Genomic DNA, 19,938 nt, shown 5'->3' on the forward strand with positions numbered 1-19,938 from the left:
ATGTTTAAAAAAATTAGTTTTAAAAATATAAAATTCCATTCTCAGGAACCACTATCATTGGAACATCTTGAATAGTCATACCAACTATTTTTCAGTACAGAACATACACCAAACCTTCTGAAGTTAAGATTTTGTCAGTTTATTTTCTGTTTTCACCCAATATTCTGACTTACATATGCCTTTGTCAAAGGTATATTAAAAAATGAAACAAATATTTTTGATGCAGAGATACATAGTAAGTTATTACAAGAAGATACTAGGTTATGTATAGTATAAGAACATCAGACACAAGAAGTATTGCTTCATTAATTCTCAAAATGTGGAACTATGTATCTATTAATAAGGCTGATATTATCTTTGATTTAATAAATTTTTTACCTTAAGATTAATTTCCTATTTATCATCTATTAGTAATTCTACTTTTCCCTCCTCTGACCATTGCTAAAATCCAATGGGCCCCATAAGATTAACCTGAATGTAAAAGAATTTGAAGATCCAGATGAAACAGATGAATTCCACCATCCCAAAGCCCATTTATGTATTCCCAAAATAATATGTAAAAATGTGCAACATATTTTTACACACTATCACATATTTCACACAGACTGCAAGAGCTCTTGGGAACTGACTTAAAAATCGGGTATCTTGAGTTAACTATAGCATAGTCTTGAATTTGAAAAAATGTTATTGCTGGTAACAAGAAGTGTAACAGGGGCTTCCCTGGTGGTTCAGTGGATAACAATCTGTCTTGCAATGCAGGGGGTACCATTCAATTCCTGGTCCAGGAAGTCCCCAATGCTGCAGGGCAACTAAGCTCAGCTGCCACAACTACAGAAGCTGTGCTCTAGAGCATGCAAGCTGCAACAAGAGAAACCACTGCAGTGAGAAGCCCACGCACCGCAACTAGAGAGTAGCCCTCTCTGCAGCTAGAGAACGTCCACACACAGCAACACAGATCCAGGGCAGCCAGTAAACAAATACTTGAAAAAGCAGAGAAGCAATGAACACAATGATCTTGCATCTCAAAACTTTAACTATTCCATGTGCCATGCTGCTTTCCATAAGTAACGCTCTTTGAATCTAATTATACAGTATACTATCTGAATGTGGTAGTTAATTCTTGTTTATTAAAGCTAAGTGTAAAAATCCAGTGTTGAATTTTTAAATTAACTATTACCGAAATTCAACCAAACTGGGGTAGTAAGCTCTAGATTCAAAGTCACTATCATATCACAGTCCAATCTGAGGTTGGTATGTTATTCCCCAAACCACCAGTTTTAATTACCACTGGAGGCAGTGATATGAGAAAACATTGACAGGACTAGAAGGAAAAACTGTGACAGACCACCGCTATGTAAGGAAAACAAAAAGATGCTTGCTCCTTGGAAGAAAAGCTATGACAAACCTAGACAGCGTATTAAAATGCAGACACAGCACTTTGCCAACAAAGGTCCATATAGTCAGAGCTATTGTTTTTCCAGTAGTCATGTACAGATGTGAGAATTGGAACATAAAGAAGGCTAAGCGTTGAAGAATTGATGCTTTCTAATTGTGCTGCTGGAGAAGCCTCCAAGAGTCCCTTGGATAGCAAGGAGATCAAACCAGTCAATCCTAAAGGAAACCAACCCTAAATATTCACTGGAAGGACTGATGCTGAAGTTGAAGCTCCAATACTTTGGCCACCTGAGGCAAAAAGCCAACTCATTGGAAAACACCCTGATGCTAGGAAAAATTGAGGACAGGAGGAGAAGAAGGTGACAGAGAATCAGATGGCTAGATGGCATCACTGCATCAATGGACTTGAATTTGAGCAAACTCTGGGAGATAGTGGAGGACAGGGGAGCCTGGTGTGCTGCAGTCCATGGGGTCGCAAAGAGTCGGACACGACTGAGCAACTGAACGACAATATATATGGAGTGCTGTGGAGTGTTAGACACTCAGTTGTGTCCGACTCTTTGTGACCCCACGGACTGTAGCCTACCAGGCTCCTCTCTCCATGGGATTCTCCAGACAAGAATAATGGAGTGGATTGCCATTTCCTTCAATAGAGAATCTTCCCGATATGGGGATCAAACCCGGGTCTACTGCATTGGAGGCAGATTCTTTAACGTCTGAGCCAACAGGGAAGCCAAGTCCAAAATATGCATACACTTATGTATATATAGAGTCAACCACCTCAATTATAATTGGCTCCTCCACTTACGGGTTTGCTTACCAATAAACTAGATCATCTTCATGAGGAGAAGAAGTATAGAAATGGATGGAGTGTGATAAGAACCACAGCATGCAGTCATGCTGGGGTGTTTCTTCCATTAGATAAAAAGAGATCAATAATTTTTAAACTAGATTGCACTTTAAATAGCGGGGAAAAGAGAGCAATCATGTATTAAATAATAAGGTAATACCTAAAATGAACTAATATATTCATGGCAAGTATTATTATACAAGGAGCTACTGTTAAATTGCACAGTGTCATACATATTAGAAGGATCAGGCACTCAATAAATACTTAACTGTAGAAAATAGATGAATTTATAATCAAAATGTATAAAAGAGACCTCCACTGACTTACCACCATGTTACCGCATCTATGTAAATACTTACATTTTCTAAGCCCAGGAGCACAAGGAGTGGAATTGTTGTCATGCCTCCTTGAATCCATTCCTCCAGAGAGACTGTTCCATCATGATCATAGTCAATTTCTTCCATCATTTCATGGAGGATCTGGAATAGAGAAGATGAGGAAAAATTTGAAAATGAATCAATAAAATAAGTTTAATGTGATATAACCAAGTATTACAATGAATTGATTATAATAAACTCTGTGTGTGTGTGTGTGTGTGTGTGTGTGTGTGTGTGTAAGTTGCTTCAGGAGTGCGTGTGTAAGTTGCTTTGCAACCCTATGGACTATATAGCTCTCCAGGCTCCCCTGTCCATGGGATTCTCCAGGAAACAATACTGGCGTGGGTAGCCATCAAACCCGGATCTCCTGCCTTGCAGGCAGATTCTTTACCATCTGAGCCACCAGGGAAGCCCAATAAACTGTGACTAGCAGCGAACTGCTTCCCAGGTGGTGCTACTGGTAAAGAACCCACCTGCCAATGCAGGAGACACAGGTTCAATCCTGGGTTGGGAAGATCCCCTGGAGAAGGAAATGGCAACCCACTCCAGTATTCTTGCCTGGAAAATTCCAGGTACAGAGAAGCCTGGCAGGTTAAAAGTCCAGGGGGTTGCAAAGAGTTGGACATGACTCAGTATGCATACCCACATGTGCACAGGTACACACGCACACACACACACACACACGCACACACATACCAGCAGCTAACTGGGAAGTTGAGGTAACTATCTAGATAACTTGGTACAATGTTAATCCTGTCATTGAGAATAATAGTAGTTTTGCTATGATTTCTAGAACATGACTACTTATACTGATCAACTTTTAGACATAATTGCTTCACTTTTTAATATTTTCTCACTGAATGGCAGAGCTTAAACAAAAAGGTACTTTTAATTTATGGATGAAAGTGATCTTTAATTGCTGTCTCTAGATTATTTTTTTTATTCAAATATATGCCAGATAATGACTGAACAAATTAACTTCATGGCAAAGAGCTGAAATAATTCTTTGCTAAGTGGTATGGGGCAGGGGAATTAAGTCGCTTTTAATTGCCTATCAGAACTTAATAGAGCCAAGAAGTTAAACAATCAGACCATTTGGATTAGATTTCTTTTCTAAAGATGACTTGCATACAGTATCCCAAAGTGTTCTCCACAGTATGTGGAATACATTTACCTCTTGGCTGCATAGTGCTAATATGTGTTGTTAACTCCAAGGGTTGGTGTGAGAGTTAGATGTGCTAATACAGTCTAAGTATCCTTGAAGAGTATCTAGCATACACAGTAAGTTTAATATAGCTGTTGTTAGTGTTATATTGTATGTTCAGTGGGTCAGTCATGTCCAACTTTGTGGCCCCATGGACTGTAGCCTACCAGGCTCTTCTGCCCATGAGATTCTCCAGGTAAGAATACTAGAGCGTGTTTCCCTGTGTTTCTCCAGGGAATCTTCCCGACCAAGGGATCAAACCTACGTCTCTTGTGTCTCCTGTGCTGGCAGGCAGAGTCTTCACCCTAGTGCCACCTGGGAAGCCCCATGTTACATTAGCAGACATTATATTACCCTCGGCTGCTGGAAAGGCGTAGTACCTCCTATCTAATGGCACCAAAGAGGAAAATGTGGAAGAATGCAGGGAAGGAAGTAACTCCCCACTTTATCTAATATGGAAGTTTTAATCCATTCAAAAAAAAAAAAAAACAAGAAAGAAACACAGAGCACATTAGAAGAAAAATTTGAAAAGGTGTAATGAATGGAATACTTGATATGTTTGTTGATAGAAGGATCATTTGCCTCAACATCGCTGAACCTGGTTGATTGGTGTTTTTCCTCAAGAAGTATTTTAAAATCAGATAATTTTCCTTCCTAGAAACAAATGTATCTATAGGTACTGGAAAGAGTCTTGTTGGGAAAAAATGATGCTGTAATAGTTTCATTACTCTCAAAATGAAGGACAAGGGAATTCATTTAAAATTGGGCATAAGGTCTGATTAAAAGGCCCTGCCTCTTGAAGGCACTCTCATGAACCAGCAGAAATGAACAAACAGGACGAGAACTAAAACACAGAGCATTTGTTTCAGAGAACTGATCCATTCATTTCGTGCTTAGTAAATCTAATGGGAGAGCCTGGATTAGTTTTTAAGAACTCTGTTCAAGGACATCTCATCTCCCCTACTAACTGCCATCAACATCAAATGTATCCTTCTCGTTATTTATCATGCCAACTTAAGAGTCAAACAATGTATATAAAAGTACACACATGCTTGAAACGGGGAGAGCTGCTGAATCATCAGGCAGGATGAGGCAGGTATTATGACAGCAGCTACAGACACAGGCAAGGCTTTTATCTTGACACTATACTGCCCACAGAAAGGACAGACTTATTAGTATATGCCACAAATGACTAATACTGCTATTTAGCTTATTAATCGCATTTTCCAGTATGTATTTGTTCTAATTAGACTACCCAGCCACCACTATCCCTTCCACAGAGCATCCAGATCCCCATTTTCTCAAACCCCACCACCACCAAATACTTTTGTTGTGACGTAGCGGTGCTTCCGTCTGCTTAGAAAGCTGACTAAAAAAATGGTCCTCTTCCCTTTATTACTCCATTGAGCACAAGAGGCTTGATTAATAGATAAATTATATTCACAGGTATTAAGTACGGTAGAGAAAGCTGTTTTACATAAACACAACCAACAAAGGCAGCAGAACTCACAAGAAGTCCTTTGATTTCAGTGAAAACAGTATTACAGTGAATCAAGAGATATTCTTCTAATTAAATATGTTACCATCTACTTTATTATTCCAAATGCAAACTGAAATTTTGTTAATGATATCTGCCACTCATTATGTGTACAGCATATGCATTTCCACATTCAAAAAGGAAAAAGAAAAACCAGCTGAGTTGAAACCTGGAAAACCCTGATCCCAGTAAGAATGGTGCTGGCCCCGTACACAGCATTGCACTGATTTGGTTGCACTTTAACTGCATTAGTTTGCAATGCAAGGAAAATGTGATTTGAGCTCTCCTATCACATTATCATGCCATTACCATGGAGCTGACTGCATAAATGGGAATTTATGTGGTTAAATGGGCTCTTTGTATTCATATAAAATGTAAAACATTTAAATTAAATTGATTTGTATTTACTTAACTAATGTACAATTTGCTACATTGAGTTGGTTTCAAAGAGAAACTAAAATCAATAACATTCATTAACTCTCCCCCAAATATTACCTGTGACTGAAGTAAAAATTTCAAACCACTTATGTTTTAATACACATTTGAATAATATTGGTAACTTGGATATAAATCTATGGAAAACAAGAGGTTTTTATTCTCTTATAGGCACCGTTCGATACTGTTTCTTTAAACAATGTGATTAATGTTTCCTAGCTCGATCTTTAATTAGCTAGAGAGTTTGGGGGCAAGTCACTAATACCGTGGCTCAAACAGTAAAGTGTCTGCCTACAATGCGGGAGACCTGGGTTCAATCCCTGGGTCAGGAAGATCTCCTGGAGAAGGAAAGGGTAACCCACTCCAGTATTCTTGCCTGGAAAATCCCATGGACCGAGAAGCCTGGTAGGCTACAGGCCATGTGGTCTCCAAAGAGTTGGACACGACTGAGCGACTTCACTTTCACTAACATTTTGGAGTCTCCCTGCAATCCTGAGCATGTATCTGGAGGAAACTATGATTCAAAAAGATACATACACCCCAATATTTATTGCAGCACTTTTTACAACACCCAAGACATGGAAGCAACCTAAATGTCCATCGATGGAAAAGTGGATAAATAAGACCTGTTATATAGACACAATGGATTATTACTCAGCCATAAAAAATGAAATAATGTCATTTGCAGCAACAAGGATGGACCTAAATATTATCATTTAAAGCAAGGTAAGCCAGACAAAGACAAATACCATATGATGCCACTTACATGTAGAATCTAGAATATAATGCAAATGTACTTACCAATAAAACAGAAACAGACTCACAGCCATAGGGAACAGACTTGTGCTTGTAGGAAGGAGGTGGATGGGAAGGATGGACTGGGAGTTTGGGGTTACCGAATGCAAACTATTATACACAGGATAGATAAACTACAAGGTCTTACTGGATAGCATAGGGACTATACTCAATCCTGTGATAAACCATAATGGAAAAGAATGTGTATATAAGTATAACTGAATCATTTTGCTGTACAGTAGAATGCAACTACTGTAACATTGTAAATCAACTACACTTCAATAAAATAAATTAAAACAAACCTTTGGGGTCTCCATTTCCTCATGTGTAAAATGAGTAAACAGTAGTATCTACCTCTTAGGGTTGCAAGCCTTAAATAACACAGAAGGAAAGATAACAGTGCCCTGTGCACAGACAACCATCATTATCATCTTCATAATCACCTTCTTCCTCTTTCAGAATGACTACTCCAGCTATTCCCAAATAAGGGAAAACATGGAGATCCTAAAATACGTATCTATTTGACTCTTCATGGCACAATATGACCTTGGTAGTGTCATCAACAGCGTGTTTACTTACACTTATTTAAGACCATCATTCAAATTAATCTCCATGAGAAAGAAAAGCAAGATATCACTGCTAAGAACTTCAGAAAACCACATACATTATTTTATACTCAGAATCCACTTTGACTATTGATTATAAATAGTAACTTAAGAGTTATGAAAAGATAAAATCAAATCCCAGTTACATACTAGGATGGCAAAAAAGGTGAAAGAGCCAAGTGCCTTCTAGAAAGTAGCCAAGAGTTAAATCATCCCTATACCTACTGGATTCAGTTCAGTGACATCCCATTCGAGGTACTCGGCCACGTGCATCATCTGACTGATGATATTTTCTAGTTCCTGAAGGAGGAGAGGAGAGGGAGAGAGACAGAATGAATACAAGGTCTTAGTAAGTTCTTCAACTTTGACTTACAGGAATTGATTTGTTCAACATGTAGCTCAAACACTAAAAGAGTGCAATGATTACTTTTATATAAAAAGTAAACATATGCATGCATGCTCAGTCATGTCCAACTCTTTGAGACCCCATGAACTACAGACCTCCAGGCTCCTCTGTCCATGGGATTTCCCAGGCAAGAATACTAGAATGGGCTGCCATTTCCTCCTCGAGGGTGTCTTCCCGACCCAGGAATCTAACCAGCATCTCCTGTGTCTCCTGCATGGGCAGCAGGATTCTTTACTACTGTGCCAACTGTGAAGTCGACTATACTAACTACTCCTTCTGGATGTTGTCTAGAAAGCTTCACCAGGAGAGGGCACAATTATACAAAGAAAGATTTCCTTCCAGCAGAAGATTTTTAGGAAAAGTTTTGTTTGGAAAGCAGTATCTGATGAAAGTAGAAGCATGCATAATTTCACAAGCTTATCATTTTTTTTAATTTGTTCTTTAATTGAAGGTTAATTGCTTTACAGAATTTTGTTGTTTTCTATCAAACTTCGATAAGAATCAGCCACAGGTACACCCTTGTCCCCTCTGTTCCAAATTCCCTCCAAGTATTCTTACTCCACAGCTGGAGAACAGGTGTGGAAGGGTGGGAGGAAGCGTTTGAGGGTAACTCTGAGGTTTATTTTTATTCTGATATAATGAGAATGTATATTGACTATTTTAGCCATTTATTGGTATAATTTGCTCTGCTAGAGGTGTGTTCAGGTCAAGGTTTGGAGGCTAAGGCATGTAGAATTTATTTTATGAGGAGACAGAATTTTAGTTTGAATTTTCACATTCTGCTCAATGACAACTTTGTAAAGAACTGCTGGTTAATATAGATGCCTTGGCTAAATAACTTAACATATATTTTCATACTGATTTATTTAATGTTTTAATTCTTCTGTATCTTTAGAACAGACTAAATGTACTTTGTGAATGTTAATAATTTTAAGTCAGTAAATGATATAATTAGAAGTAGTGTTTTATAGTATGATAAAGTATAAGAAGTATAAAAGAAGAAAGCTGAAAAGCATATTAATAAAATATCAGATCAGATTAGATCAGATCAGTCACTCAGTCGTGTCCGACTCTTTGTGACCCCATGAATTGCAGCACGCCAGGCCTCCCTGTCCATCACCAACTCCCAGAGTTCACTAAGACTCACATCCATCGAGTCAGAGATGCCATCCAGCCATCTCATCCTCTGTCGTCCCCTTCTCCTCCTGCCCCCAATCCCTCCCGGCATCAGAGTCTTTTCCAATGAGTCAACTCTTCACATGAGGTGGCCAAAGTACTGGAGTTTCAGCTTTAGTATCATTCCTTCCAAAGAAATCCCAGGGCTGATCTCCTCTACTCAAATCTCTAATCTAATATATATGGTTAATATAAAATGAAGAAGAAAATATGGTTAAAGAGGTTCTCTTGATAGAAGGATTTGTGGATCCCTCTGAGAAACTGAAAAATAGAACTCTAATCATAAAAGTATTATTTTTATAACATAGGCTGTCTCAGAAACAATGCAAATACAAATGTGTTTATTTATTACAGATAAGAAAAAAATTCAAACACATTTGACCACGATCAAGTGTAGTATCAGGACTTTGCTGTAGCTCAGATGGTAAAGAATCTGCCTGCAACACAGGAGACCAGGGTTCGATCTCTGGGTTGGGAAGATCCTGTGGAGAAGAGAATGGCAACCCATTCCAGTATTCTTGCCTGGAGAAACCATGGACAGAGGAGCCTGGCAGGCTACAGTCAGTGGGGTGGCAAAGAATCAGACATGACTGAGCAATTAACACTACTACTTTGGAATTAGAGGCTAGAATTTATGTATGTGTGTGAATCCATGGGGTCGCAAAGAGTCGGACACGACTAAGCGACTTCTGTGTGTGTGTGTGTGTGTGTGTGTGTGTGTAACTAATCTTCCAGGTACTTTATCTTTGCATATATACACCTTCCTACTTCTGACAATCCGCTCATTGGGCTTCCCTGGTGGCTCAGTGGTTAAGAATCCACCTGCCAATGAAAGAGATGCAGGAGACGCAGGTTCCATTCCTGGGTCAGGAAGATCCCCTGGAAAAGGGAATGACAACCCACTCCAGTATTCTTGCTTGGGAAACCCCATGCTCAGAGGAGCCTGGTGGGCTACACTCCTTAAGGTTGCCAAAGAAGTGGGCATGATTTAGTGACTAAACAACAATGATTTGGGACCATTGAAGTCTCTGGATATGTTTTGAGAAATTGAAACTATTTGGGGTGTGCTATTGTATGGGCATGTGATATCAGATAAGTCATTTAACCTCTCAAAGATTCAGGAAAAATGGATATGCTAATAGTACCTAGTTCATAGAGTTGCTACAAAGATTAAATATATTATATAAAACACATTGATCTTATCTGAGACAAGTAATCAATAATATTAACTAGTATTATTAGACATACTGGTCATTTCTCAAAGTATTAATTTTCTTCTGCTGTATTTCCAATATATGAACAGCTAAGTCTTTAAATTTCTAAGAAAATGACATTGGAATTGCAGTTCCAACCTGGTGGTGAAGAAAATCTCCTGGGGCAGAAAATTGTGTGGCCAAAAACCATAGAGCTTTATTTACAAAAAAAGATTAATTCAATCATAAGCAAACATTTATCCTCAGCTTGTTGTATAATATTCAGAATATAATTATAAATATTGTTAGTAATCTACTATATGTTAACCAAAAAATGTCCAGAGACCAAAAAAAGCATTTGACTGGATTTTCAAATTAGTTGCCAACCCATGGCTAAAAGTCTAGTAAAGACACATTCTTTAATTAAAAAGAAAATTATTTAAATAAATTACTTTTTAAAAAATAAAGTAATAGAACTATTAAAAAAGAAAAATTAAAACAAATCTGATTTGAAAATTTATATTAGTATAGTCAGAAGTGTTACAATAAGCATATTGACATATATAGAAAAAAATCTAAATGACTAGCCATGAAATGCCCCCAGAAAATGAGCGAATGTATCATGCAGCTTAATATTCCTAAGTCGAAAACTGAACACTACTAAGCACTAAAGATAACAGTGTTTGAAAAATTAGAAATACCCTAGCATAAGAAATCCCACAATCACAGCATCAATTCAGATTTCTAAATGAGCAATTGTATATTTTTATCTCTCTGTGGAGAAGCTAATGTACCATTATCCTACTCAGTGTTACATTAATGTGTGTCCAACTTCATTGCTCTGCTTGTAAAAATCTGTTTGAGTTCTGCTATTGGGAAGTACATCAGATGATGAGAAAAACTCGTTGTCAGAAATGTTTTTTTTAATCAGTATTCAGTATATCGAAACATTTGTTTTTATAGGTACCTATGTACTTCAAAATTTCCATAATCTGACACTTATTCTTTTAGTAATATTCTTATATTTTCTTCATACAATAGGACATGATATAATATACAAAATGTTAGACAGAAAATATATCTGAAATACACATATACATTCATCTGTTAAACAGATATATTTATAAGGTTCTGATTTGAGAACTAAGAAGCTAACTACTCCTCTGAAAGCTGTGAATGATATGCCTATATTATGAATAAAATAAACATTTATTTATTGCTTTCTGTGAGATTATATTTTCTTCTATTTCTTTTTATAACTAAAACTATAGATAGACTGTAAAATGGGATAAGGTGTTTTTCAAAGGGAAGTTTACCAAAGCAGTTTTAAAGATAACGGCCTATTTTATCAACATAGACTAAGCACCCCACTCCAGTTCTCCTGCCTGGAAAATCCCATGGACGGAGGGGCCTGGTGGGCTGCAGTCCATGGGGTCGCTAGGAGTCAGACACGACTGAGCGACTTCACTTTCACTTTTCACTTTCATGCATTGGAGAAGGAAATGGCAACCCACTCCAGTGTTCTTGCCTGGAGAATCCCAGGGACGGGGGAGCCTGGTGGGTTGCCATCTATGGGGTTGCACAGAGTCGGACACGACTGAAGTGACTTAGCAACAGCATGAGACTAAGAGTACTTTTAAAACGTGTGTGGGTGCTATGTGTTGTCATGTCTAACTCTCTGCGACCCCAGGGACTGTAGCCCGCCAGGCTCCTATGTTCATGGGGTTCTCCAGGCAAGAATACTGGAGTGGGTTGTCATGCTTTCCTCAGGGGATCCTCCCCACCCAGGGATCAAACCTGTGTCTCCTTCATTGGCAGGAGGATTCATTACCACTGCACCACCTGGGAAGCCTCTTTAAAAAGTGGGAAAATAATAAAATGACTGAATTGACTTTATAATTCCTTTAAATTCTACCTGTATTCTTGACATTTTCCTAAGTGTCAAATCTCATTGATATATATATAGAGAGAGATATCTTTTTAGAGCATTGTCCTCATCTTTCTCTTACACTTTATTCAGATAGGGCTGGGGTCTTTTTTATATTTCTTTGTATAAAAAGTCACTTTTCTGTAGTAAACTTATTTAATACAACAACTATAATCCTAATAGTTTCCTCTGATCACTTGCTTTCAAAAAGTCAGATGATAAAAATGTTGTATCAGTGCATGGAAATTATATTTTGTCTTCTGTGGTAATAGCTATAAATTTATTCATTGCACTTTTCAGAGCAAACTACTCTTAAATTTTCACAGAAAATTTGAAGAAAAAAATTACCGAGCTGTCCAGGAAGCCATTTCCATCTGTGTCATAGAGGCGAAACATAACTAGAAATAAAAGAGGTGTTGAAAAAAAGATTAGAGGTGAGTAAGATCAATGCTCGAATAAGGCATACTCTTGAAAATTTATTTTCTGTCAGAAATAAATACTACTAAATCCCTCCCCACCTTCAAGTAGCTGATTTATGGGATCATTTAAGCTTTCAATGTGAATTAATCATTAATCATTAATAAAAGTACTGGATATCAGATATAAGTTCTACTGATTTTTGTTATTCAGCTAGAAATCATGACAAACTGCTATTGTTTGCTCAAATTTTTTTACAAGATCATTAAATGGAAATTCAAAAATAACAGAAGAGAAGGAGTTTAGACATTCAGAGTCTGGATATTAAAGAACAGTGTGGATACGAAGAAATAACTTATTTAGAGGTTTGGAGATCAATTATAATCTGAAAACTGCCATCCACCGTTATGTGAGCTCAGTCAAACACTGCTTTCTTATCTATACTATGAGAATCCTCACCATGTCCTAAGACACATATTTGTTGTAAAAATTAAGCAAGATGACACACACAAACATGTATCAAAAGCTATAGGTCATGGTACACAGATAAGTCATTGATCTGACTGATCATTAGACAGCATGTGAAAGGAAAACAGTGTAAAATAAGGGAATTTTTCTGATAGAAGATGCAGAAACAAAACTATGTTATTGCCATGGGTATAATGATATATTTGTTTAAATCTGAGGGTTAGTTTCATGGGGTAACCAATTTTTGAACTAATCAAACATGAAAAAGATGCTGTTGGCTCCACCGCAGAGAGCTCAGGAAAGCAGCATGGCAGAGGTCCATGGCTGGCCTAGGGACCCCTTGAAGAGCTCACACACCACCAGGAGACTACAGAAAAGGCTGCAGGTGCTGCGCTGAGATAAACAGAGAAGAATGCCACAGCTGTGAAAATAGAGGAATGGAAATGAGGGTTGTGTTGGGTTTGTCTAATTTCCTGAAGAGTCTTGATGTCTGAGGCTTATAACATGAACTAAAGACAGCAACAACTAGGAGACATAGTTATGAAATGACTTTAATCTGTAACTCATTATTTTTCATGTTTAAAAATGAGTATTATATTTCAAAAATTCTAAGATATTTAAAAGAAGCAAAACTAGCCTGCTGTTGTCAGTAGCTAAATCATGTATGACTCTTTGTGACCCCAGGAACTGCAGGACTTTAGACTTCCCTGTCCTTCACTATCTGCTGGAGTTTACTCAAACTCATGTCCATTGAGTCAGTGATGAAAACTAGCCTGCATATCACTAAAAGGAAAAAAAAAAATGCTACCAACCTAGCTATGATGTCCTATTTATTATAAAATGGAAACAGACTTTAAAGATGTTGAAAAGTAAGGGGGAAATGTATACCTATTGAATTAAAGGATACAATGTTAGGGCTTGCTTAATGACATAAATATCTTGCAAACCATGATAATTGTTCTTATATACTAAATAATAAAATTTTTAAAAAGAAAAAAAAGAACTTATCACAACATAGATACTATACATTTCAAGATTTTCTAGTATACTACAAAGCTACAGTCATCCAGACAGTATGGTACTGGCACAAAGACAGAAATAGAGATCAATGGAACAAAATAGAAAGCCCAGAGATAAATCCATGCACCTATGGACATCTTATCTTTGACAAAGGAGGCAAGAATATACAATGGAGAAAAGACAATCTCTTTAACAAGTGGTGCTGGGAAAACTTGTCAACCACTTGTAAAAGAATGAAACTAGAACACTTTCTAACACCATACACAAAAATAAACTCAAAATGGATTAAAGATCTAAATGTAAGACCAGAAACTATAATACTCCTAGAGGAAAACATAGGCGAAACACTCTCGGATGTAAATCATAGCAGGATCCTCTATGACCCACCTCCCAGAGTAATGGAAATAAAAGCAAAAATAAACAAATGGGACCTAATTAAACTTAAAAGCTTTTGCACAACGAAGGAAACTATAAGCAAAGTGAAAAGACAGCCTTCAGAATGGGATAAAATAATAGTAAATGAAGCAACTGACAAAGAATTAATCTCAAAAATATACAAGCAACTCCTGCAGCTCAATTCCAGAAAAATAAATGACCCAATCAAAAAATGGGCCAAAGAACTAAACAGACATTTCTCCAAAGAAGATATACAGATGGTTAACAAACATATGAAAAGATGGTCAACATCACTCATTATCAGAGAAATCAAAACCACAATGAGGTACCATTTCACACCAGTCAGAATGGCTGCGATCCAAAAGTCTACAAGCAATAAATGCTGGAGAGGGTGTGGAGAAAAGGGAACCCTCTTACACTGTTGGTGGGAATGCAAACTAGTACAGCCACTATAGAGAACAGTGTGGAGATTCCTTAAAAAACTGGAAATAATCCCACTGCTGGGCATACACACCGAGGAAACCAGAATTAAGAGACATGTGTACCCCAATGTTCATCGCAGTACTGTTTACAATAGCCAGGACATGGAAGCAACCTAGATGTCCATCAGCAGATGAATGGATAAGAAAGCTGTGGAACATATACACAATGGAGTATTACTCAGCTATTAAAAAGAATGTACTTGAATCAGTTCTAATGAGTTGGATGAAACTGGAGCCTATTATACAGAGTGAAGTAAGTCAGAAAGAAAAACACCAATACAGTATATTAACACATATATATGGAATCTAGAAAGATGGTAACGATGACCCTATATGCGAGACAGCAATAGAGACACAGATGTAAAGAACAGACTTTTAGACTCTGTGGGAGAAGGGGAGGGTGGGATGATTTGAGAGAATAGTATTGAAATATATATATTATATGTGAACCAGTCCAGGTTTGATGCATGAGACAGGGTGCTCAGGGCTGGTACACTGGGATGATCCTGAGGGATGGGATGGGGAAGGAGGTGGGAGGGGGGTTCAGAATGGGGAACACATGTACACCCATGGCTGATTCATGTGAATGTATGGCAAAACCCACCAAAATATTGTAATTAGCCTCCAATTAAAATAAATTTTATAAAAAACAAACAAACAAAAAAGATTTTCTCATATAGCATAAAATGATAAAAATATCTTTTTAAGTGGCAAGAATTCTTGCACCACTCAAAGAAGGGGTTAAATGCCAGGAACAAGGCAAGGACTTCCCAAAAGCCTAACTATATTTTAGAATGAGGGACAGTTGTGACTCTGTTAATCTTTATTGGCATAAGGATTACGTAAATGCCAAACAATTTCATACAGCTCTGCTAGGTGGAAAACCTAAGCCTACTGGCAAGTTTTCATGGAAATATGAACTCAAAGACACACACACGTGGTGTGAATGTGTGGGTATCTGCCATTCATTTTGGGCAGCATCTGAAACTTCTTCCTAGATTCTAAAAGCCAGACTTATAAAGCACCATAACAGATGAAAAGTTAGATACCTTTTCTTCACTAGCCTGACTTGAAAATAGAGTTTGCACAAGAGGCAGCCTCTACCGATCCGAAGCACAAGCCTAGAAGATTAATCAGATGGTAGTGACCCAAGAAAAAAAGGACCTTTTCATAATCCATGGTGATGACAGGCAGCAGCAGTAATCATTGAAGAGAAGTGTGTGTGGCAGGGGGGCTAACACTGAAAGGTGCTGTCTGTGCACAGAGAAGCAGCAAGCAGTTGGCATACATATAAGAAAATAATTATTAAAACTATCTTTAATTACAAATAATGCATTTGTATGTTTACAAAATGCTATTGAATCATCAAAAAGAATTGGAACTTATATATAAAAATACATACATATTTCATATATATAAGAACTTACATATGTATTAGAACTTACATAACAAATATGTTATATACATATATATGAAAGTGAAAGTGTTAATTGCTCAGTCATGTCTGACTCTGCAAACCCATGGATTGTAGCCCACCAGGCTCCTCTGTCCATGGAATTCTCCAGGCAAGAATACTGGATTGGGTTGCCATTCCCTTCTCCAGAGGATCTTCCCAGGGATCTAACCTGGGTCTCCTGCTCTTACCATCTGAGCTACTACGGAAACCCCATCATATATATATATATAGAGAGAGAGAGAGATATGTCTTACATTAAAACATATGTATCATATTTATTATACCTATATTAGAACTTATATAACTAATATAACTATGTTAAGTATTACATCTTATATAACATAGGTTATATATTATATTAGAAATTATAATGTATAAATACTGATATATATGTTTACATATAAATATATATATACATATAAATATATATATGTATACATATTCAGTGACGTGGTAAGATAAAAAGGCAATTGCAGTTTTATTACTTACAAAGAACAATTAGAAATTGAAACATAAAATATACCTTTTACAATAATATCCAAAAACCTAAATACATAAGAAAAATTTATCGCTTTGGACAAGACCTTTGTGCAAAACGTATAAAACCACCAAGAAAAACTACATAAAACCTATTAAGATATACTATGTTAATGAATTGAAACATTTAATATTAAAATGTAAATTCTTCACAGATTGTTCCATATAATGGAGACAATCTCAACAAAAATAACAGCAACTTTGTTTTAAATATTCACATGACTGATGACTCAGCAGGTAAGTATCTTCTGGCAATGCAGAAGACACAGGAGACTTGGGTTGAATCCCTGGGCCTGGAAGATGCCATCAAGGAGGAAAGGGCAATGCCTGGGAAAACCCATGGACAGAGGAGCCTGGTGAGCTACAGTCCAAAGGGTTTCAAAAAGATGGACATGACTGAGTGACTAAGCACACATATATATATAAATTAAAAAAGAAACTTGAAATATCCAAACTTTGAAAAGAAAAAAACAAATCTGAAGGATTTACATGACTTAACTTCAAGCTTTGATAAAAATCCAAGGAATCAAGACAGTGGCATATTGACTATGCAAATAAAACAACAGGAGCTATAGTGGACAGAGATCCATACATGTATGGTCAAGAAGGGCCAAAACAACTCAATGAGATAAGAAAAGTCTTTACAAAAAATGATGATGGAACAGCTGGATGGATATTCATGCTAAAAAATTACCATGACCCTTACTTCACACCAAGTATGAACATTAGCTCAAATTGAATTGCATTAAGTCAGAGCTTTAAAGATTCTAGAAGAAAATATAGGACAACATCCTCATAAATCAATGTAAGCTAATATGAAGCATCAAAGACTGTATTTTTCAGTAGATAAATTAAAATTCATCAAAATTAGAACTTCTGTTCATCAAAAAAAGACTATTAATAAAATAAGTCAGCTGCAGATTTGAAAAAATATTTTCAGAACACATATCTATATAGCAAAGGACTTGTTTCTAGAATATTATGAATAGACCATATAGCTCAGTAATAAAAAAAAATGCATTTAAGGAAGAGGTAAAAAAGTCAAGCAGATACTTCAAAAAAGGAAGATATATGAGTAGTTGATCATAACAAAGTACTCAAAGTTATCCATTATAAAGAAACTGGAAATTTAAACCACACTTAGAAGCATAATACACTTGCTAGAAAGAGTCCAGAATTCAAGTTTTTCCCCCAAGATCTGTCTACCAAAGCTCCTTACCTTTTCAGCCTCACAGCCATCTAAGAAACTACAGTTTAAAAATATTGGCAAAAACCTGGCTCCCCACTCCCATGAAATTTGCCCACAAGTTGGACAATGTTGTCTTGATAAGTTTCCTAAAATTTACAAACAATTTTTTTTATATATATATAGAGTTTAAATGTTCTAGTTGTTTTGAGCAGGAAAGTTGATCTGAAAACACTTTGTTGCAGAAAAGAAGCCAATTCTGACTCCATGTTGGCACTGTTTCTTTGACTTGCTTTTAGTTGCTTTTGTTATTATTATCATACAGAATGGCCTGCCTCAGAGAATCCTGCCCCTCTACCTGACTGTTAAAGCACCTTTGTTCAGAACTAGGTCCACCTGTAATTGGCAGGAAGGAAGAAATTAACACATCCCCTACCAGAGGCTTGCCATTCTAGAAGATGTTTGCAAGATTAATAGCCGTTTTACTTTGCTTCCTCACCTCCCCCCCATTTCTGATCTATAAGAGACCCTGGCATCCAGACCCTGATAAGTTTATTTTGAGGCAGTAGCCTGCCGTTTTCTCAGTCACCTGGCTTTCCAAATAAAGTCGTTTTCCTTGCCTCAACACCTCCTCTCTCAGATCCACTGGCCTTTCATGTGGCAAGCAGAGCAAGTTTGGACTCAGAAACAATTTTACTACTGAATGAAATAGAAGCCCTAGTATATTTTTAGTGTTGATTTCTAAACACATTAACAGGAGTTAATGGCTGTCTACAAATTCAAATTCATCAGGGAAGAAAGCTGGAGAATTTCAAGTTTTAATTATTATAGCAATAATAAAAATAACATACATATATTGAGCACTAAGTATCCAATAGTCCAAATCTCATCAAGTATAAATCAAAGACAAACATTTTCTTTGATCCTGGATGAGACATAGGAATTCTAAAACTTCTATTTTCAAAAGTAAGTCTACTTTCCTAATTTACAATTGTAGTGGTGTTGTGCAAAATATGAAATGTTAAATATGTGTATTTATGCTATCTTTCTATTGAAAGTCCACCAGCAACAGTTAGGGATGAAACGGGCATAAACCCACAAGTACAAAGGAAATGTGAGGGGAAATAAGAATCATAAAATTTTAGAAGCTGGAAAACACATGGGGACTGACTGAGAAAAAGCTGGCGGTGAAGAGGAGGCACAGATTCACACAGAAAGGGAAACTAATTAACATTTTTCATGAAGAGAAATTAGTCCTTTAAGTGCAACCCCTCACACCTTGGACCTGAGGGCATGCCAACCCCCCTAACTTATAGGATACTGGATCTTTGACCTTTACAGCAGTCAAACCACAGGGGTTCTGAGCTCCGCGAATTCAGGTATTCTGATGGTAGGTGTATCATACCAAACAGACTATAATCACATGAAGGTGTATACACTGAACACTGAGAAAAGTTAACTCCCTCTTCCTCACCTCTCATGAGTCAGGCTTAAACCTCACCCACCCACCCACCTACCCACAAGCACCAAGCAGTTGTTTCAAATCAAGGCAAAGTATTTTGGAAGAAACCAGAAAGCAGGAAAGGAGGAAGGGGAATCTTATAACTAAGAGGAAAGTTTCAAGCTATGAAATAATAATAAAGGTAAATAAGGATGGTGTTGAAAACAAAATGGAGTCTCTGTAAAGTGCAAATTATGCTAGAAAGAGTAAAAAAAAAAGTCATCATAGATGTAGAAGATGTGCTCAGTCATGTCCAACTCTTTGGGACCCAGTGGACTGTAGATCGCCAGGCTCCCCCATGGGAAGAATATAGAGTGGGTTGTTGTTTCCTCCTCCAGGGGGTCTTTCTCAAACCCCTGCCTCTCGTGTCTCATCTCCTGCATTGGTAGGCTGATTTTTTACCACTGTGCCACCTTGGAAGCCTGTAGTAGGTGTCTCACATATCAAATAAAAGACAAAAGAGAACAAGTTGTGAAATTTAACAATATTATAATTCAAAGTTCTGTCTTGGAACTCTAATGTCTAAAAATAGTGATTTCAAAGACTGAGCAATTAAGATAAAAGGGGAAGGTAAC

The 19,938-nt window shown here is 37.1% G+C and overlaps 1 protein-coding gene across 1 annotated transcript in view; it reads right to left on the bottom strand.

The window, feature by feature from the left end:
- The window catches only part of DGKB (diacylglycerol kinase beta), a 1,145,939-nt gene that overhangs the window by 606,441 nt on the left and 519,560 nt on the right, over positions 1-19,938 (bottom strand). The window contains exons 14-16 of the mRNA XM_055589891.1: positions 12,249-12,298; positions 7,424-7,498; positions 2,605-2,724 (exon numbers count right to left, since the gene is read on the bottom strand). Of these exons, the coding sequence (XP_055445866.1) occupies positions 2,605-2,724; positions 7,424-7,498; positions 12,249-12,298 (245 nt within the window). The remainder of the gene's footprint in view (positions 1-2,604; positions 2,725-7,423; positions 7,499-12,248; positions 12,299-19,938) is intronic.

This window comes from Bubalus kerabau, chromosome 8 (genome assembly GCF_029407905.1).
Source record: "Bubalus kerabau isolate K-KA32 ecotype Philippines breed swamp buffalo chromosome 8, PCC_UOA_SB_1v2, whole genome shotgun sequence".
In the NCBI taxonomy this organism is placed as follows: Eukaryota; Metazoa; Chordata; class Mammalia; order Artiodactyla; family Bovidae; genus Bubalus; species Bubalus kerabau.